We start from the raw sequence: 22182 nt of genomic DNA on the forward strand, positions 1-22182 counted from the left end.
CAGATGAATCAATTAGAGCAGAGGAAGAGCAGGCTACATTATCAGGGAAGTTGATCATAACCAAATTGAGAAGGGAATATTTTCCATGAACAGACATCGGTGGGAAAGTTCACAGATTGGGTCAGTCGCATGGAGTCGTATAAGTCCTTTGGTGAAGTGCCATGGGCATGGCTGGTGAGAGAGGTACCAACATCCAGCCAAGTTGTGTGGTGACAACTGAAATTTCCACAAATGAGGAAGAGAGATTTGGGATGAGTAGTTGAAAGTTTGTCCATGTTAGAGATAGAGATGTATATGTATATGTATATGTATATATATGTATATGTATATGTATATGTATATATATATATATATATATATATATATATATATATATATATATATATATATATATATATATATATATATATTGTTGCGGATTCGCGCCCGCCGGCGTGCGGACGGCCACGTAACTCGAATCGCGGCACGTCGCCCACCGGACGGACAATCCAGTCGTGACCCTCTCAGACTAACGCCGGGAACCAGTCACGGGTGGACCTTTCGGTCTCACCACGATCGTGCCAATCGGCCCCCGCGTGGGATAGGGTTGCTCGCCAAATTCGACCTACCTAAGTACCCACACGGAGGGTAGACCGGGCGATCGCACCTCGCCGCAGGTCGACTTCGGACACGGGCCACTTTAAGCGACCCGTTCCGTACTATCGGGATAACCGAGCGGTGTTATTCGTCGGCCTCGACGGTTCGATTAATTATCGGGCGTTTTAGCCCACGACCAACCCTTTACGTGAAGCAAGATGGAGATTCAATGAAAGAAAAGACGAAGCGAAGCGGGAAAACAGTTCAACAATAAGCACATTCATTTCGTGATGAACGGAAAGCACACATATACAATTCCACCAAAAGCACATGTAAAAGAAGAAGACAATGCAATATTACACAAAAAGCAAATGCAACAATGCAGATCTAACCGACTACCGGGCACACGGCAACACTTAAACAATTTTACTTCACAGACGGCGCCGACAACACATATTCCCAAAGCAAAAGAAAAGAGAACCACCCTCCAGGATGAGGGGGGCCTGGGGCCGAGACCGTGTCGGGCCTACCGTCTGATGATGAGACGCAGAGCGGCGGTGGTGCCTCAACTCCGCGGGCCTCGCGGACAGTGTCTGGTCGGGGGTGGGAAAGGGGCCCCCTTTGTCGCACTATCTCAGCGCGGGGGGAAACAGGAGGGGGTTGCTGATGCTCGGGGGAAGGAGGATATCACCCTGTCTCGGGTCCCGCGGCGAGCGTCTCCTCCTCGACCTCGGTCGCGTTACTGGCCTCGTCCGCACCGACGCGAGCACCCCCTCGTCCGCCTTCGCCGCCGTCACCTCTCCACAGCTCCGTCTACTCGCCCTCTCCGTCTCCTCTCTTGGCTCGCCCCAACTCTTCACTCTTGATTTCTCCCACTTCTTTCCAGCTCCACCGACGACTCTTTTGAACTCCGCACACTCAACTTTTCTGACGAACGCAGCCGTTTATATAAGCCCCGTGGCTTCGCTCTTTCACCCTTGACCCTTTGCCTCCGACCCTTCACCTCTCTAACTGGCTCCCCATTGGCCCGAGGAAAAGTGGGCGTGAATGCTTTTTGATCCATGAATTTGCATATAGCGACCGCCCTCCAACGCCCTGGAGGCAGGGCCAAATCGCCCCTCGCTCACCGATTGGACGGAACAAAAGTGGGCGTGAGTCGTTTTTCATCCGTTTTCTGTGGAAAGTCCGTGATGTTTTTGAACACGCTGCTCGGTGCGCGCCCTACACGAGTCCAGTATCGGTGCCCACAAGTGGCGCGAGAATGGTGGCGATGCGACGGTGGCGAGTTGTGACGGTAAAGGTCGTGGCTGTTGTTGTGAAGCGGCGTTGTGGTTGGTGGTTGTTGTTGTGAAGCGGCGTTGTGGTTGGTGGTTGTTGTTGTGAAGCGGCGTTGTGGTTGGTGGTTGTTGTGAAGCGGCGTTGTGGTTGGTGGTTGTTGTGAAGCGGCGTTGTGGTTGGTGGTTGTTGTTGCGAAGCGGCGTTGTGGTTGGTGGTTGTTGTGAAGCGGCGTTGTGGGACGTGGTTGGTGGTGGTAGTAATGGCGGCTGGTCCAAAATAAAGATAGTAAAAGAAAAACGGCTATCCTGAAGAGTCGCAGCACGACTGATTGACATTTATTCCCTCTAGACAACGGGTTTGGGCCTAACTACACATATACTTACCGAGATATCTCACCTAAGGGACCTGAATGGTGGTTTGTGAATTTCGTGAACCACAACAATATGTATGTAGATGGAGTCATCACTGTTAGGAGGATAGTACAACACACAGGTGAACAAGGGATGGGAGCGGAGGGAAGTAGTCACAGCCAGAGGTGCTTCTGGGGTTTGGTTGGTGTAAGTAGTACAGTAGTACATGGACAATGACAAATGTAGGTCTTGATGTAGGATGGAGTTCTGGTCGATTAAACCAGAGGAGACAATAGCCAGGAGGAGGAGGAGGAGGCACAAATGAGTCAGAGATATCCTGTGGGAAGCGGGATTCTCTTAAACAGATTATTCTCTGATTTATTAGCAGCGGCCTGGATTGAGAGATCTTTGAGGGTGGAGCGGAGGCTTCAAATGTTTGATGTCCACATAGTTGAGGATGGGGGAAGAGGAGCTGCTGGTAGGGTGCAGTAATATGAAAAGGAGCAACGAGAGAGGTTTGTTGGGGGGGGGGGGAGGGATCTGGGAGGGTGCGGTTTGGGGGAGAAGGGAAAGCAGACAGGGGTATGTGGAACTGACACAGAAGGGTGAGACACCATAAAAAGATGTGAAGCAGAGTTGATTGTCATGTGCACACAACCTCTACAAAATCGATTTCTCAGGATTTTCAAACTCGACATACAGAGCGAGACTTCATGGGAGGGGTGTAAAAAAAACATTTCCATTGAAAGAACAAAGAAAAGTGGAGCTGCAGGTGCATTCTGAAGGGTCAATGAACGAAGCGTTTCGGAGTGAAAACGTTTCGGGGAAATGTGCCTTGTGAAAAAGAAGAGGAAGACATTGTGATGAAGAAGAATACCAGTTCTGGATTGCTCAATGTTGAGGTTGAATCTGCAGCTGATACTTCCACCTCAAATAAAAGCTAAGTTTTCCGAATCGGATCCATTGTGTTTTTCCGTTATATTTTCGTCCCTGTGTTTTTGTCCAATTTGCCGTGTTCATTCGTACCTTGTGCTGTGGTTTACCTTGTTGTGCTGTGTTGTCAAATTTGTTCTTGTGTTGCTCGAGGTCTATTCCTCGGATAACTGGCGAGCAAACCCTATCTCTGTTTTGAAGTTATGTTTCTTGTTCCATTTCATTTTCACCAAGTATCGTCCTTTCTGCCTCTTCAGCCTTGTCCTCTTTACCCTCCTTGCTTCAAAATATTACAAGGAAAAAAAACAACTTTATATTTCACTCCAAAACACGATCTCATTTCTGCCTGAATTTCCTTTTACTTGTATTTCCTGTACTTCATTCTTTATCTGTCATTTTTCTCAATATCTCCAAACTTATTCTTCATTGAAGGAAACGCTTCTTCTTTCTTCCTTTTAAAAGCTTCTTTAAACATTTGAAAATGCTTCACCCTACTTATTTCTCCATCATCAGTCCTGCACGTGTTCATCACAATATATTCCTTCCATCACTCTTCTTTTTTTATTTATTTGTCTTTTTTTCATTAAATTTTGTTTCGAAATGCACGAGAATGTAGGAAAATGATTCTCAGTATTGAACTATTTGGGGGTCCATAAGGCAGCACTTGATGCTGTGTGAAAAGTTTCCTCTTTTTTTTTTTTTTTTTTTTTTTTAGGTCAGCGAGCTGACCTCATGTTCCCGTTCGATGCTCACAGATCCGTCCGTCTGTCTGTCTGTCTGTCGGTCCATCTGTCAACAATTTTTATTTTTATATCTCCTTGACGTCTCGGCCGATTGAGTTCTAACTTGACACGATGATGATACTCGTTGCTCTCTCGATCGTCTGAGCCTTTTTCCACATTTTCGCCTCAGGGTCAAGTGCAAAATGACCGATTGGTCGAATGGCCAATAAGGAAGCATCGGACGGCTCTTATACATAATGGGTTTCATTGGGATTATTAACCTCCGCCATCGAAGATGGACGGAGGTTACTGTTTTCACGCCTGTCTGTTTGTTTGTTTGTTTGTTTGTGAACAGTATTACGGAAAAACTTTTTGGACGGATTTCGACGAAACTTGGTGGGGGGGATTAGGTATGGTCCAAGGATCATGCCATTCGATTTTGGACTTGGTCCAAAGTCTAACATCGCCGCTATGGCGGCCATTTTGAAAAAATATTTGAATTTTTTTTTTTTTTGCATTTCTACATGTTTTAAGTGATTTCCAACCCCCCAAAAAAAATTGTTAGAGAAAAAAAACAATTTTGCAACTTTTTTTCAAAAAAATTTCAATTTTATTTGAAAAATATTTGAATTTTTTTTTGCATTTCTACATGTTTTAAGTGATTTCCAACCCCCAGCCCCCCCCCCCCCCAAAATTTGTTAGAGAAAAAACAAACAAATTTTGCACCTTTTTTTTTTTTTTCAAAAAAGTTCTCGATTTTCTTTTTTTGGCATTTCTACATGCTCGTCGATCTAGTTTAGTTTATTCAATCATGGTTCAGTAGAGTCTGATCCGTTTTGACCTACAATTAATAGGATATCGGGTTCACTTAAGTGACCCAGCAGTATTGGTGGCGGAGGTTTTGCACTCTACCGAGTGCTCCCCCTCTAGTTAAGAAGATTGAATTCGACCAACTAGTTTCTCGTTACCCTCTGTCATCTGGCCCTGTTTATTGGGTAACACGAGGTCCGCTGACTTCAACACGGCTTCGCGCGGTTATTTTAAGTTCAATTTAAATTCTGTTTTCACTTTTCATCGTCGCTAAGGTTGATTAATACTCAGTTGCATCAAGTTTTGTGAAAATTGAATGTTTATATCCTCTGTCTGTGTGGAATTCATTGCAGCGAGAGGTACCTTCCATGGGCTTCCATCAGTTTCCATGCCATATAACGAGGCTCTCTTAAGTTCTAGTTGATTTATGTTTTCACTTTTGGGACCCTCTGGTGTAGCTACACGATTAATGAAGATAATTTTCGTGCAAATACGCTCAGAAACACACTTTTCATGAGGAAAATATATTCAATTCAAATAACCGTGAGACTGGAAGGGACACCACATCCTTTCCGTTCACTGCTTCACCTCGTAACCTGTCCTCCCGAGGGACTTATTATTCGTAGCCTCTGTGAGACATTTATATTTTAGATGGTTTAGGGATGTGCTCTACAGGTATCTGAAAGAATTCCGGTGAAAACGGATGTTTTAAGATTGTTTGGGAATTTCATCCGACAGTGAGCTGGTCACTTGACGCCGCGCAGACGTGCAGGCAAGCGAGTGATTGAGCTTCTCGGTGGCCCGAGGGTCCTTTTTAGTTGGGGTCCAGCTCTGTCCTGGATACAGCCATTAAATGCACACACATAGAGTATTTATTTCACGGCCATAAACGCGGGTTTGAAAATTGTATAATGATGTTGGGAATAATTCCTAGAATATGGAGATTTTTGCTTCGAGCGGCCTCGCGTGTTTATTTTAAATTCAATTTGAATTCTGTTTTCACTTTCCATAGTCGCTAAGGTTGATTAATACTCGGTTGCAACAGGTTTTGTGTCCGAGCTGATCGTCAAACCCGCTCGGGTGTATTATTTGGAAATTTGTCACATCCCTGCTCAGAGAGTAGTTGATACATGGAGGAGTCTTCCTTGAAATTGGAAAGCTGGTGGCAGCAGACACAGTAGTTAGATTTAAACTGGAATACTATAGGTATGTTGGAAGTTTTGGGGATAGAGGGGTGCAGGGATATTCGCAGGAATGGTGGGTAGTTTGGGTGGAGATCAGTGATTGGATACCTGTATTGTGATTGTGGTGCTTTGTAGGAGGGTCACATCAGAAGGTCAATGTTCTGTTAGCATTCTTCATCCTCCAACCATCTTCATCCCTAAATTTTGAAATAAAGACACTATGGTGATCTCTCTGTACCTGTCAACCCCCCCCCCCTCCTTTCTTCTCCCCTTGTGAAATGAAGTGTATATATTGATGTGTGGGTAAAGCACAGGCATGACATGCCAAATAGCCACCTATTGTGTCCAAGTTCATTGTATTTCTGTGCAAGTTAAACAGCCCAAATTTTGACAGGTTTTTTTTATTGTTACACCAAATTAACCAAGATGGCTAAAGAAAAAGGGGAGTTAAAATTTGGTGTATTATATGGTCTTACTAGGTCTTCTGTTATTCACTCTGCCCTGTTACCATTCTTCATTCTATTTGTTGCAGCTTGAAACGTTTTCAAAAGTCAGACTTAAGTCCCGCAAATTGAGAGACCATCCTCTCCAGTCAAAGTCCAGCTATGCTCAACAACTTGGGCTCGATAATGTCAACTGCCCGACGGTTATCGACGACATGGCGTCTTTCCTTGAGATCGCACAGAATCTGGTCATCGGTGATGATTCGATGCGAGCAGAGCAAACCATTGGTGCACGTGTTGGACCTGGTCGGATCATCCTTTCATCGATACAGGTGGGCCACTATCCGTGCTTTTTGATTGGCTTGAGACAACAATCCGTTTATTACTGTACCATCAGCTTTGGTCTCTATCATAGATTTTCAACAAATGGAAATTGTGTAAATGTTATGAATTATTTATAACTTGGCTAATGGCATTTGTCTTTTTTTATTACAATTTAGTTGGATCATCCGTATTACACACTTTCTGCTGGTGAGGACGTGGGTACAGCAGATTTTTCCATTTGTTACACTTCAAAAAAGCCAATCATGGTAATTCTGTTCAGGTAGACTTTCCCATTTAAACAGAATATACTGTACATGTACATCATATGTAGCTATGCCTGACTTTATATGTTGTCTTTTTATTCTCAAATTTCTCATTGCAGAAGACTGTTGGCACACAAACTGAGGGCGAATGTTTCTGCAGGAATGTTGAAAAACACTCTGCACGAGCAAAGTCGATGTCTGAAAAAATGGTTCTTCAATCGGACATCAAAACGTATATCGGGAAGAATCAGGTAGCATTGACTCCACCGCCGATCTCGCAAACTTTTGATGTCTTGTTCATGTAATGTTTAAATATATTTTTTAATGCAGACATTGAGATTCATGGAAGAGCCGAACTTCAGAGAAAGTGGGTCAGAGGGTAAACAGAGAAGAATACATTAGTGCACCAAAGTGTGAGAAGAGGAGCTACAGGTGAAAGGGATAAAATGTCTCGGTGGTTGTCGTAAAGATTAGGTGGAAATGGGAATGACCAGTAGGTGGTGGTGGTGGTGGCAGGCAGACTTGGAAATCCTGGAGAGAAGAGCATGAGACAATAGACTTGGGAAGATTGGTTGACATGCAAGAAGAAGAGGAGGATGAAAGAATGGAGGTCAGTGTTCAGTTTAGACTTGAAGACTGTAACAAGGAATGGGTTTCCAATAGAATGTCACCTGTCACAAGATGCCAATGACACCAAGGGTCTTTTACTGGATGGCCTCAAAAGGGGACAAAATCTGAAGTGGCAGCAGAAGCTTATTGGAGGAGCCATATTCCATCTGAGCATGAAGGAGTTGTACATCATTATAAGCAGAGGAAGGACTTGGCCCTGCGTAGAATTCCAAAGTGGTGGTTGGTTTTGGAGGTCAACTCTCAGATATGATCCACCAAAGAAAGCTCATTGCTAATGGTTAGTTCAGAGCTCTAGAGATTGTTCCTTCCCCAGAGGTTGCCCACGAATGAAGAGGTGGAATTACCAGGTGGTCCTCATAAAGACAAAAGGTGAGTGTGGCATTTTCCTGCATTACTGGACATGTTCCAGGAAGACAACCAGTCCAATGTTATTTTCTCTAGATCTACAGAGAGGGATGTTGCTGCAAGCTGCCTACAAGAGAACTAACAGAGCACAAGGCAGTCATCATCTGCAAAAATATCCTTTGGATTTTGAAGTTATGAAGAGAGGACACTGATATGCAAGAGGAGCAGAATTGTTCCAAGAAAAGTACCTTGTGGGATCCTGGTCTCAAGAGGGAGAGCACTGAAGAGAATGTCATTCCAAGCTTGCAAGCAGGTGGGAAATCTGATGGCCAGTTGAAGGTACAACTATGGGATACTATTAGTTGAAAGCAGGGCAGGGTTCAGTCCATTTCATGTCCGTCTTCAGGATTGCAAATATACATTTCCACTGTTGTGTGAATTTATGAGAATTAAGATTTTGCCTCCCATGTATAAAATGACATGCTTGGGCTATCTTGTTGATGAAATGGTCTCTCGGTGGTCATTCTCACATCCCCATATATGATGGGCAGAGATCATTTAATCAAAGGGAAAGCATGCAATGCATGCGATAAATATAGGGAAAGGTCAACACAGCAAACTAGTCACCTGGGTGATGCAGTTCATTGCATCAGTGCAAAAATGGGAACAGAATGGCTTACAGGATGTTGAAGTGTTACTTTGGTCATTTCTTGGGTGAACCTTTGCACCATGCTTGGGATGACATGAGTGGAAACATGCACACACATTCTGTCATCCAGATAACAGCACTGCTTACACATACAGACAGGCAAGCCTGAGGGCATCAATTGTGGTACCTGTGCTGCTTCAGATAAATGTCTTCATCCCATACTGGGTTTTATGAACCAACACAATAGAAAATCGAGGGAATAACAGACTATTTCACTCCAGACAGTTGTGAAGTTAAAAATTAAGTTTTGTATTTCAATGCAAGATGAAGGGCTTTTACAGTCTTCTCCAGAAAAAAATTCTAAGTCCTTAATTTTTTTCGACATTGAGAGCAAATTTATCTCGTCTGCCAAATTATCTATCTATAATTCCAGCAATCTCTGTGTGTGTGTCTGTGTTTGTGTGACCGCTGTTTCTCGATAACCTCTTGTCCAATCTAATTGAAACTTGCCAGGTATATTGCTGGGGACCTGAGGATGTGCCTTTTCAAGGTTTGATATTAATCGGACAAGTGCTTTCCAAGTTATGGCCATTTATTTACCAACCAATGACAGGAACCGTTGCTGCGGCCATTTTATATCAACCAATGACAGGAAGCGTTGCTGCGTAGCCGTGGTCGATGGTGAAGAGAAACTCAGCCGCGTTCGCCATTACGGGTTTTTTCTCTCCTCTCCTCTCCTCTTCTCTCCGTGTTTTTCCTTGCGAAAAGGCAAAATACGTTGGCGCTAATTGAATAATTGGCCATTAAAACTAAATTGCGAATAATCATAACTGCGATATGTGAACTTCCGGATAGTGACGAGTACTGTATTCTTTCTCGATTTTTTTTCTCGATTTATCGACTTACTGTATTCTTTCTCGATTTTTTTTTCTTGATTTATCGACTGACTATTCTTTCTTTCTCAATTTTCTTAAACACAATGCCCCAATCCATTCGTCGTTTATGACAGCGAAGGAACGGCCTGTCTGGTTGTTTGAAAGTTTTTTTTTGCACATATGGCCACATACGTACGGGCACGCGAGAGTGAAGGAACGGCCTGTGTGGTTGTTGTTTCTGGCACGCGGTTTGAAAGTTTTTTTTTTTTTTTTTTTTTTTTTTTTTGTTTGCACGTACGGCCACGCATGTACGGGCACGCACCTACGGGCATGCGCTAGTAACCATAAATGAAGCAACTGATCTTGTGCTGATGATTGATTGGTTCTCTACTCATTCACGATAACTTGTCCCCTCCCCTCACCCCCCCCCCCATCTCTCTTACCAACATTAGACTCACGATTGTTATCATGCAACTGACAGCTTATCACTGCCATTAGTGCCTTAAACCAAGACCCGATTATGTTTATCATTTGGTTATGGCTGGGGTCTGGCGATATATCGGTATAGTATTTCATATCAATAAACAGATATTGGATATTTGAACATGGTTGTAAAGTTTGGGGATTATCGATACCAGAATACCAAAAAATTTGGTATAAAAACAAAATCGATATATCCACAAAATAAATCAATAATTCACCAACAAATCAAAGAAAGGTGTTTACAATGCTTAAATACATGATATTGATATCAGAGAAAAAGACAACTCCAACTTCTATACTCATAAAATAAGTTGCAAAAGACTACTTTGAATTAGGCCAATTATATGGTGGTAAATAATGACGTCATAGTGCATTGAGCACACATGAAGTGGATACCATGCCGGATCCGTGCAGTGCTCACGATTGACAGATTGACGTTATCGAGTGGCTGTGAATTGATACTGTTGCGGGCCGGGGTCCGGTGGCGAGAACAACCACTAGGTGGGGGAAGTTACGTCGTCTCCCACCAGACTCCCGGAATTGTAGGCCGTCGCTCCGGATAATTCCGTGAGCCGGCGGGTCGCTGAACCGACCGTGGAACGCCAATATCTCGACCGCGTGGTGTAAGATCTTTTTGTGTAGAACCAATTTACCTAATTAACCACATTGGTGTCGTCTACCGGGGAACCACGCCCTCGGCACGTCTTGCCCGAGCCGGATCACTCTACCGACTACTAGCTGCCAACTACCTTTCCGGCTCGGATACAGTCGAGCGGGCCTGCCAAGAACGTACCGGCTTGGATGAACCGATTATCGGGTATAAAAACCCGCCTAAACTCAGAACCGAACCATGCTGGACCAATGCAAGAAAGGGCGGAAACGAACTGGGAACATTTCTACAATTGTTTTAGTCACAAATAAAAAAGACACAGGGTAAGACTTATCGAGGATATGCAAGCAAGAATTTACAATGATGGAATAAACACTTAAATAGTTTCTACTTATAAGACGGGCCCACGCACTCAGATGCACACTCAGACGATTTATTGAAAGACCCCCACAGCCAGAGAGGGAGAGACGAGCTGGGGGTCACAGTTCCTGTGGGTACCTGCACGTTGAAGGGAGGGAGTGCTCCACGGTGCGGCACCTGCTATCGGTCGTGCGGCTCAGCCCACAGTCACACGCGCGGGGCTCGTGCCCGTGGAGGAACCAGAGCGGGGCAGTCGGTGTCCCCGGGCGGAGATCAGGGTTGCGGACGGGACCCAGGAACACTCCACGAACGCCAGCAAAATGTAGAGCACACACCGACCAACTTGCTCCTCCAAAATAACTCTCGTTCCTCCTCCAAGAAACTTACTCAGAACCAACGACCGAACCCCTCGTTGAGGAATGGCGTCGTCATTTTATGGACCTCCCCGAACGGGGCGGGGGCTCGGTGGTACAGACGTCACTGTCCGCCCTGATTGGACGGGTTTCCCATGGGTCCACCCTTTCTGGGCAGGGTTCCGGCCATGCCCGGAGAAAGCCCCGCCCCCACTCCACATGTGCCCATACTCGTCAAAAAGAAGTTGGAGCGTTTTGGAGAAGCCGAATAGGAACTGCCAGAGATTCTACCTCGGACACCGAGTCGCCGGTGAGGCGAGTGAAGCGCTTATTTAGTGGTGTTGTCGGTTTGTTTGTTGGATGGTTCGTTGGATGGTCTGTTGGATGGTTTGTTGGATGGTCGAGATTTATTTAACCTAACTAAAAGAACATCGCTACGCACACCTTTGATTCTCCCACTAGACGAGCAAGGGGATCTGACCACACATATATTTAACAGAATAACTGACTTTTGGGACATCTGTATGTTTGAATGCATATGGTTTCCAGATCCATAACAATACATTGTAAATCCCTTCTTGAATCCGATTGATGTATTGAACGAACGGCACAGCATCCTGTCATTTTTATACGAATGATGAGCTACCGTTTGCTCATTCGATAAACTATTGACGGATATAAAATGAAGCGTTTCATACTTGTCTGGTCATGTGAAAAGCAAGTTTTACACAAAATACAACACGTGGAGTCCCTCGGTAAAGGCCCTGTCACACCTTTGACGTTTTAGCCAGCGTATGCCGATGTATGAAAAATTTGCCGAATATGCTGGCACACGTTGAATACGTTATGGGTAAGTCTTGTATACGTTAAGAGCACGCTGAAGCACGCTGGCATATGTCGTAGTACGCTGATCTCGTCGACAAATTTTAAGCATGCTCAAAAATTTTTGACGTATGCCAGCGTATGACTCACACGTTCAGCATAACGCTGGCCATAAGTTGTAGACACGTTACGCCAGTGGTTCCCAACCTTTTTCTGTCATTTCCCCCCTGCACCCAATTCAACCATCCAGATTTCCCCCTTCATGTGTTTGAGAGAAAGAACAGTTAAAACACACTGAGACTATTTACTAATTTATTTTTCAAATGCACTAACACAGCTAACATTAAATTGTATTGAATAAGAACACAGCAATTTAGTGTGACTTCTGGCATTGTTTGCCGTTCACGAGTCCTTCAATGTCTGGGGGAGTTATGGAGAGCGCACAGCGAAGATCCGCCTCCACCTCCAACTTGTTGCGTGCCTTTGTTTTGAGGTATACCAGTGCCGAAAATCCTGTCTCACACAGGTAGGTGGAAGAAAACTGGACCAATATCCGCAGAGCATTGGTCGCAAGAAGCGGATAGGTTCCTCGGACTTGGGTCCAAAACTCTTCCAGTTCCATATTCTGGAAGGCATCCTTCGCTGTAGTCGTTTTTCAAGTCCAGGAACTCTTCCTGCCACGCTTCTGGCACATCATCAACGTTCCTCTGAAATGGGTCTCTGATAAGCTTGTTCTCGTTGCTCTCGTTTGTGATCCCCGGGAAGTAATACTTGAATTCTTCCTCCAAGCCTTCGAGGTGTTGTTTGATATCCTCGGCTATTGGATCAGGCAGACCATCCTCCATATCCTCCACACATTCGTTCAGAGCGAGGAATGAGGAAAAACTTCCACTCCCCGCTCTTTTCTTCCACAGTTCCAGTTTAGCCACGAAAGCTCTGATCTTGTCCGACTGAAAAAGAATGTTGGTCCCTTTGCCCTGCAGTTTCCTGTTGAGCTCGTTCAATGCACTGAAAATATCGGACAAGTAGGACAGCCGCACACGGAAAAACTCACCCTTCAACGCCTCCAGAAGCACAACATTCTCTTGGGCCCGAAGGAAGGCTGCCACCTCATCAAACAATTCCAGGACTCGCTGCAACATGTTTCCCTTTGAGAGCCACCTCACCTGAGTATGAAACGGCAACGATTCGTGGTCGGCTTCCATGCCTTCACAGAGCCGACGGAACAGCCGAGTGTTCAGAGCGGAACCCTTGATAAAGTTGACGACTTTGATGACAGTCTCGAGATGCTGCTTAAAGTTCTTGGGGAGAGTTCTCGAAGCAAGCGCCTCTTTGTGGATCAGACAGTGTGTCGATTCCACTGCCGGATTCTTTTGCTTGACGAGCGTGACGAACCCCGATCGAGAGCCGAGCATGGCTGGGGCACCATCCGTGCACACCCCAACCAGAGACTCCCAGCTGATGTTGCTGTCTTCGAAAAAGTCATTGATAAGGTCCATCACATCCTGAGCTTTGGTCGTGGTCTGGAGAGGTTTGCAGAAGAGGAATTCTTCTGCAATTCCTTTTTCGGTGGTATAACGAACAAAGACCAACAGCTGGGACAGATTCGCAACATCTGTCGATTCGTCGAGTTGAATCGAAAAAAACTGTGACCCTCGAACCTTCTGAACAACTTGGTTCTTGATGCTCTCAGCCATATCATTGATCCGTGACCGAATGGTGTTGTTTGAAAGGGAAATCTGGGTCATCTTGTTGTGGGCAGCCTCACCAAGGACCAACTTCACACACTGCAGCATACAGGGCTTCACCAATGTTTCACCAATTGTGTGTGGTTTCTTCTCCCTCGCAATCTTGTACGAGACTTCGTATGACGCTTTCACAATAGCGTCCGTTTGCTGACGAAACGTTCCAGTTCAGTCCAGTCTCATCTTCTTCAGATAATTTTGTTTCAGCTTGAAGTATTCACGATCCTTGTTCTGTAGTTCGGGATGGCATCCTTGAAGGTGTTGCTTCATCTGGAATGGCTTCATGCTACCATTCCCCAAGGTCTTTGTGCAGATGACACATTGTGGCAGATGTTCCCCGTTATTCACAACGAACGTAAAACCGAAGTCTAGATATGCTTCTGAATATATCCGTTTTTTCGACATGATCACTTGCGGACCTGAAAAGAACAAGAGAGATCATATTAAGACATGTAATAGAAAAGAACAAACTAAAAAAGAAGAAAGAAAATAAAACATAAGAATGAAAGCGGGTAAAGTTCAGGAAACGGGTACTCCTGAGAAGAGAAGAACAGAAGGTTATTACTGGAAATTATTTTCTAATTATTTTCTGATAATTTCCAGAATTTTAATTCCAGACTAGAATTTCCCCCTGAAACACCCAAATTTCCCCCCTGGGGGAAATTTCCCCCCGGTTGGGAACCCGTGCGTTACGCGATCGTTGACACACGTCGACACACGTTACTTGTAAGTTACTCATAAGTCGAAACACGTCGAGGTAATGTTTAGCGCGCCCGAAACTTATTTCTAACCTATGAGTAACGTGCTCTGAACCTATGTGTAACGTATCTCCAACGCATATTGACGTATGTAGACGTATTTGATTGACATCTTCCGGATGACCGCAGAACTTACTGAACGTGTTTCTAACTTACAGCTACCGTATAATGGCGTATTGGCAGCGTTTAGGGGAATTGGTATATAAAAATGGGCCTCACAGGAGGAACCCGTCAGTGTTTCAGACTCCATGGTGAGTAGATGTTCATGTCAGTAGTATCAGTAGTAGTAGTAGGTGAGCGTAGTAGTAGTAGTAGTAGGTCCATGTCAGCAGTAGTAGGTGAGCGTGATGGGGAGGGTGTGGGTGATGATGGATCCTCCTTGCGTCCACGTCCACTGCCACGGCCAGGAGACTTCTTGGCAGCATTCTTCGAAGTTTTCTTCGGCATGTAGTAAACATGTTAAGTGACATTTGACTTCAAATCGTGATGCAAAGGTCGTCTTTGGCATGGAAGTTCCTTAGGGTCATAGAAACAAATTTATCCAAAGACACACGTCATATCTCAAAATCCAAGATGGCCGCCGTCGACCATTTTGGAAAACATGGCCCAGTCATAGCTCATGAACCGTTTGTCATAGAAACTATTATGATACATGTTTCCTAACTAACTTGAGGTCACTGAACTCATTTCCGGTGACAATTTTGCTTTCTGATGGATTTAAAGGTCAAATAATAGACAAAAATACATAAATGTTACATTTTTTCTAAAATGTATGAGAAAAAAAAATTGTGAGAACGAGACATGACTTATCATGTCTACTATATGATGGTTAGGTCAGACCCAACTCAGAAATGGTTTTCTCATGCTGAATTTAACTACACATGAGTTAGTCACATAATGTATCTATGTTATGTGACCTTTAATTTTTAATTTTTGCTTTCAGATTCAAAGTGACTAATCCAAATGAGTTCCGATAACTGTGAAAGCACGCCTGCCACAATGGACTGGAGCCTATGTTTTATTTGTCAATCAGACGAGACTCATAATCCAACTTCGGATCCCTCATCATCTGTTAAATTGAGAAACAATCCTGAAAGACTTTCAGCCACTTACAGACAGGTTGTGAACAATATCGAGAAACTCAATGAATTGGGTGAGCTGCCTGATTTTGTATTCGTAGCGAATACTGGTGACAGTGATACTCAGAATATAGTGCAGCTGATGTCTAATCATGTAGTGTGGCACAAAGCTTGCAGGAATGCTGTCGACAATCAGAAAGTGCAGAGAGCCAGGAATAAGCATCAAGGACAAGCGTCATTTAGCCCGGTAAAAACTCGTGCAGCCAGGTCAGTCACACAGACATCACCCTCTACATCTTTGAACGAACCAGTTGACACTCCGTGTCTCTTTTGTGATGAAGTGGGCAACAAGAAAGAGCTCAGAAAAGCCCTTACACTTGGCTTGGATAAAAAAATCAATGACTGTGCTCAGCTGTTGGGCGACAAACGCCTGTTGTCTAAACTGTCCGCTGGTGACTTGATCGCTATCAATGCCATCTATCATCGTGCGTGCCTGACTCGGCTGTTTAGGAAAGTGGAGACTGTCGGATGTGACATCACTGATAGTCATAACACGCAGGTGATGCGAGCACATGTTCTCAATGAGTTACTTGACTTTATTGAAGATAACCATGGTTCAGGGGAGTCGCTAGCAATGGGTCACTTGACCCTTTATGATAAGCGTATTGCTGCTCTCGGCTTTCCCTACATCAAATGCAATACAACACGCCTTAGAGAGGACATTGAGCGCATGATTCCTGACATCAAGGCAGTAAAGATTAACCGTTGCTGGTCTATTGTTTTCGACGATGACCTATCCAAAGCTATAGTTGATAATACGCTCGTGAAAGCACCAGCTCCAGTATCTCCAACAAAATGGGGATGGCAGCAAGAAACACCAGACTCTGTGCCAACTCCAGTCTACACAACAACTCCCACCATTTCGCGGGACTTGCCAGAGCTTGCCATTTGCAAGTGTAAGACTGAATGTAAAGCTCCTTGTAAGTGCTGCGTGCAGAGACAGCGCTGTATGCTTCTTTGCAGATGTCAAGGTTCGTGCGCCCACACTGCTAGGATGTACCAGGACAAGAGAGGAGAAGAGGAAGAACTTGTGTAATTACGACATTGTGCGATGATAATCTAATTACCTCAAATTTTCTGTATGTGAATAACAAAATTTGTTATTTGTATTATTTTTTTGGATTTCACCTTTAAATGCATATGAAATGCATAGCTGATGCTGGAAATGAATTCAGCGACCTCAATTTAGCTAGAAAACATGTCATAATAGTTTCTATGACAAACGGTTCATGAGCTCTGACTGGGCCATGTTTTCCAAAATGGTCGACGGTGGCCATCTTGGATTTTGAGATATGACGTGTGTCTTTGGATAAATTTGTTTCTATGACCCTAAGGAACTTCCATGCCAAAGGGGACATTTGCATCATGATTTGAAGTCAACACCCTATTTTGTGCACTTAACATGTCTACTAATGACGATGATGTTGACACTTCGATGTCTAGCTTGGTTATGATTAAAATCGTCGAGCGGCAGCTTCCATTTAAGTAGTCGAGCAGCAGCGATTTTAATCGTTGAGCGGCAGCCTATTAATAGGCTACGCCACGTGATCGTCGGTGATACGCTGCCGCGCTCTATGCATACGTTAGACTATCGTTGGGCATACGTTGTGAACGCCGATAATACGCAAAGCATTCGTTGGTATAAGTTATCTATAAGTTATGGAAACGTTCTGTGTACATTACTAATACGTTATGCATTTGTCCAACTCGTTATGAATACCCCCAAAACTGAAAAAAACATCAATAGTTCAGCCTACACCAGCGTTTTACATACATTTTGATACGTTGCCATACGCTGGCTGAAACGTCAAGGTGTGACAGGGCCCAAACAAAGGGATTCTGTCAATCAAGTAAGGAAATTGATTAGCCATTGACTGTGTTATAAATGGTGGTATCAGCGCACGAGTAGGAGCTACTCACTGGTCATTTAACAAGCTCAGTGGGAAACCAATCATTTCCTTGTTACCTGTGCTTGCAAAGTTCAAAATAAGGAAAATGACATTTTAAAGAATTTTAATATTTAAAGTCCACAAAGCTCAGATTTGTTTTGAGAAAGCTTAGTTTCTCTGCCTTGCCAGATGACAGTTTCTTTTGCTATCATGTGCTGCACAAGCATCACTGAACAATCTTTCCTTTTAGTTGACGTGTATATAATGGGGTTGTTAAAGACTGCATGTGAAATGTGCCCCTTTTGCCCAGGGGCCCAGAATACTGTCAGCCTGCCTTTTGAAACGTGAAAAAATAAATTTAACTGACGCTTTGATGCATTTGAGTACGCTGGAGTGTATGACATCAAAGACGTACTTGGCCAGGAAGTACAGCAGGTTTTATCTTTTAACCTCAGCAGCGTACGAGCAATCGCATTTTCTTTTGTCCTCATGGCTGTTTCTAAAGCAATGGGTTAGTTGATGCGGTTCAGGTTTGCTCTCGAAAGCATGTGCCAACTTTATCGATACCAATATTAGCGTGTGCCGATTACCGCTATTCGCCTGTACTGATTATATATCGATACTGTGCATGTCGTAATCACATGTGCCAATATCGTTGTGTATGTAATAAGTTGAGCACTCGCCTGCTACTTACTATTAATGGTCATCGACTGTCTATATATTACTAAAACTCTCATCATGTATGTATGTATGTTCCCAGAATACAGCCAAAACGGTACACGATAGCACAAAAATTTTTGGCCCACATTACTCACCATTCTCCTGCGGTGTGCAGTATCAAGTTTCGTTCAAATCGGGCAACGAAACAAATTATTAAAAAATCAATTCCCGATTCAGTCAAGTACTTTTCGGGAATATTTGATCAATGCAAACAACCTCAGCGGTATAGCTCGCTGGAGCTATCTTTTTTTTTTTCCTTGAAATGATTTTTTTCATCAACGGCCGTCACAACGTGAACCCAACGGGTTCATGGGTCGTCTAGTAATCTCTAAAGGTCGAATGCATGATGCATGCCGTGAATTACCGTATTTCAATGGTGTGTAAGTCGTGTATGAATATGTATTCCATATTTTTAGAATCTTCATTAAAGAAAAATAAATAAATAAAACCCTTTATATTGATAATGGAAAAGATCGATACCAACGGCGCTTGGTTATCGCTGATATTTTAAATTACTTTCTGAAGCATTTTTATGTCTTCAACCAATGAACATCCGATAATCGGCCTACATTTCTGTTGAAAGTTTTACTGAAAGTTGTATTCAGTCATTCTGATTGAACACCAAGTTGTTGGTGTCTGAGAACGTGATGGGTGAGATGGTGGGATGAGCCGGCACATGGCAAGCAACAAACTGCTTGTTGTTGTTACTGTATATGGATTATAACCGTATAAGAGTACATCAGCCATATGAAGCTGCCTTCAGCATCTCAGCCTAACCTTTAAAGCCCGTTGGGGCCGATGCATCATCGGGTTTTTTGGGGCGAACCATGTTTTGTAAATATTGTGATGGTAGATTTGTGTGTGGCTAAGAGCTGTTTTCATTGTTCAATTAAATCGATGGTTTGAAACCCTCATGAAATGAAATATTTTCTCTTTCATCGAAATACTGTTTGAACACTTTTTTGTGCAATGTTTGGTTTATGTTGTTGGATTATATGAATGATTGTTCTGTCTGACATTTATTTCATCTTGACTGTGATATGACATCCCAATCTCTTTTGATGGAAACTTCATTTTACTTGCACTGAATTTCTACTTGTGAATGGAACTGAACTTGCAGTAACAAAATTGCATTCTTGCAGAAAGAGCTGTTTTATTTATTTTCAGATAAATTTGGAATCTTGCCATTGTTAGCAACAGGTAAATTACATTGAGCGACAGATTTGTGACTAATCTTACAAATCTGTAAATACAGTACGGTACACCAAACAATAAAACTAATGTTAAGTTGGCTGAAAATTATTTTAAAAGTTCCGAAGCCTTAAAAAAGTAATAAGTGACTGATTCGAAGAGTAACTGTCTCCAGGGAGAGGAACTGATTGTCCTGCAGGTGTTGTGTTGTAGTTCTAAAGCCATGTGATTTGAAGCACAGTGCATCACTGCAGATGTGTTCGGTACATGCAGGTTCAACCATGGTGTAGACCTTCGAAGAGGAGAAAAAATGTTCTTGAAGTATCCGATTCTGAAAACTATGAGGAAGATGTGGTAAGTGTATAATGCTATAATCTGTGTTTTACCGTCAATCCAAGTGATTGACTCGTTGCATGTTTGCCTTGACCGTAAAATATTCACAAAAGTAGAATTGATAACTGGTCTTAATAACCAATCTTAATCGTGAAAGTTTGCTTACCTGTGTCAGAGGACAGGTTCAACAACAGATGGAATGAACAGAACATTGATTGTACGATGCTAACCACCATGGGAAGCAATTTTTTTTTTGAATACCAAGTCGAGACTCGTATAAGAGCGAATACAGAACATATAACAAAGGGAGCAGGAGACAAGAGGGGTAAGAGAAGGAAGCACAAAACAGTGAGGAACAGGGACATCAGGAGATCTGTCGAAGGGAGAGGGATGGGGCGGGGAACATGGGGAATACAAGATGGACATTACAGGGACTTTCAGGAAGGAAAACAGGGAATTTGAAGGAGGTGGGTTTGGGGTGGATTAATAGGGTTGGAAAAGATTGTGTTTTTGGATAGGTGAAGATCTGAGATGGTGGTGAACAGCTGTTTTGAAGACTTGGAGGGAGGAGTGTGATTGAAGAGAGTATGGGAGTTTTCTCGAGGCAGGAAAAAGAGGAATGAAAGAGTGAAGGTGAACAGTAATTCTTGATTTTGGCAATTTCACCATAAGGGGGTTGCTGGCGGACCTTGAGCGCTCTGTGGAAATATAGGGAGGACGGAGCACAGACAGAGCAAGGCTGGAGAGGAATCGGTAGAAGACAGAAAGACCACTGACCTGTCTGCGGTGAGAGTGAGAGACCCAAAGACTCACCTTCATCGCAGGAGATACCATTGATCCGAAAAATTGAGAACCTTTTTTTTTGGCGTTAACCCTTCCTTGGAGCAAAAGAGGCCCTGTTTTACTGTGATGAAGTCGTAACACCCAAAATATTAACTTTTTATTGCTTCCCACAGTGGTGAGTACAATTCCATCAACATTCTGTTGATTCCATGCATTGTTGTCAAAATTTCTTTGTTGTTGCACAGGTTAAGTTTAAGATGATGATATTGACTTTTTTTCATATTTGGGAGCAGTGGGGGTGGGGTATGAGTTGTATTGGCTGTGAGTGTTGTGAAAGTGTGTAGTTTTTGTTTGGTTCCAGAACCACAAATGAATTTTTGCATCTGTTGGTGAAAGGTGTGTGTGTGTGTGTGTGTGTGTGTGTGTGTGTGTGTGTGTGTGTGTGTGTGTGTGTGTGTGTGTGTGTGTGTGTGTGTGTGTGTGTGTGTGTGTGTGTGTGTTACATATATATATATATATATATATATATATATATATATATATATATATATATATATATATATATATATATATATATACATACATACACACTGCTTTGAGGAAGTATTAACACCCTTGACTTTTGTCACATTTTGTTGTGTTACAGCCTGAATTCAAAATGGATTAAATTAAATTTTTTTTTAATCATCAATCTACACAAAATACCCAATAATGTCAGTGAAAACATGCTTTTAGAATTTTTTACAAATTCATTAAAAATGAAAAGCTGAAATGTCTTGCGTCTGTGGTGCTGAGCATCCAGGAAAATGTGAAATTATTGAAAAAAAACTCAAGGCATCATCACATCATATATAGGTATTTTCCTTTTGGAAGTGGATTCATAGATTCATTTTGAAGTACCGTACAAGGTTTATTTATTTATTTATTTTCTTTCTAACAATCACATGCCTGTACATTATGCCTTCACTGCAATGCTTTGTTGTACAGTTCAGTATATTTATTTGATCAGTTTGTGTTTCTGGTGAATACCTTTTTATTAATCATTATTGAAGGGACATATTTGCCTTCAAAACACAATGACATCCATTTTATTTTATTTATTTATCCATTAACTCCAATTTTTTTGTACACAGGTATACCTCAATTTACGTTGATTCAAAGTTGCGTCGTCCATCAATATGCACCTTGGCTTTGAATTACATCTCTTTACGTTGAAGTTATGTCATTCAAGCCACATGCTTTGGCTTTTACTGTCGCCAACTTTCATGAACTGCCCAGTCTTACGCCGAGACTGTAAATGTAATGAAGCTCGCAGGCACGCACACAGCCACACATGGTTTGCCGTTTCAACACGTGTCTGCATTCAAGTGCGATAGAGGTTTTGTACAATGAGTGCTACATCACACTTCAATGATGACACGGCAAATCGTGCTGCTGTGTGTGGGCCGGAAGCCTTCGTACAGTGTTGACAGATCTGAAGAAGTCGAAACATCGTGTTGGAAGCTAAAAATCATCGTATATTGTCAAATTTTTGCATAATGTGAATAACATTTCACTCACCAGTTTTATTTAACCTCCGTCACACTTCAATGATGATGCCTCAACGACAAACCG

The 22182-nt window shown here is 43.1% G+C and overlaps 1 protein-coding gene across 10 annotated transcripts in view; it reads left to right on the plus strand.

Annotated features, from left to right (window-relative positions):
* The window catches only part of LOC147015115 (uncharacterized), an 82316-nt gene that overhangs the window by 31260 nt on the left and 28874 nt on the right, over positions 1-22182 (plus strand). For 6 of the 10 annotated variants that reach the window (XM_085849552.1, XM_085849549.1, XM_085849550.1 and 3 more), the window contains 4 exons: positions 6386-6628; positions 6797-6886; positions 7003-7134; positions 19726-19806. In XM_085849552.1, the coding sequence (XP_085705678.1) occupies positions 6386-6628; positions 6797-6886; positions 7003-7134; positions 19726-19806 (546 nt within the window). The remainder of the gene's footprint in view (positions 1-6385; positions 6629-6796; positions 6887-7002; positions 7135-19725; positions 19807-22182) is intronic. The other 4 variants (XM_085849555.1, XM_085849557.1, XM_085849556.1 and 1 more) reach the window with 1 other exon arrangement.

This window comes from Eptatretus burgeri, chromosome 12 (genome assembly GCF_056783735.1).
Source record: "Eptatretus burgeri isolate ZD-2024b chromosome 12, Ebu_testis_v1, whole genome shotgun sequence".
NCBI classification, from domain to species: Eukaryota; Metazoa; Chordata; class Myxini; order Myxiniformes; family Myxinidae; genus Eptatretus; species Eptatretus burgeri.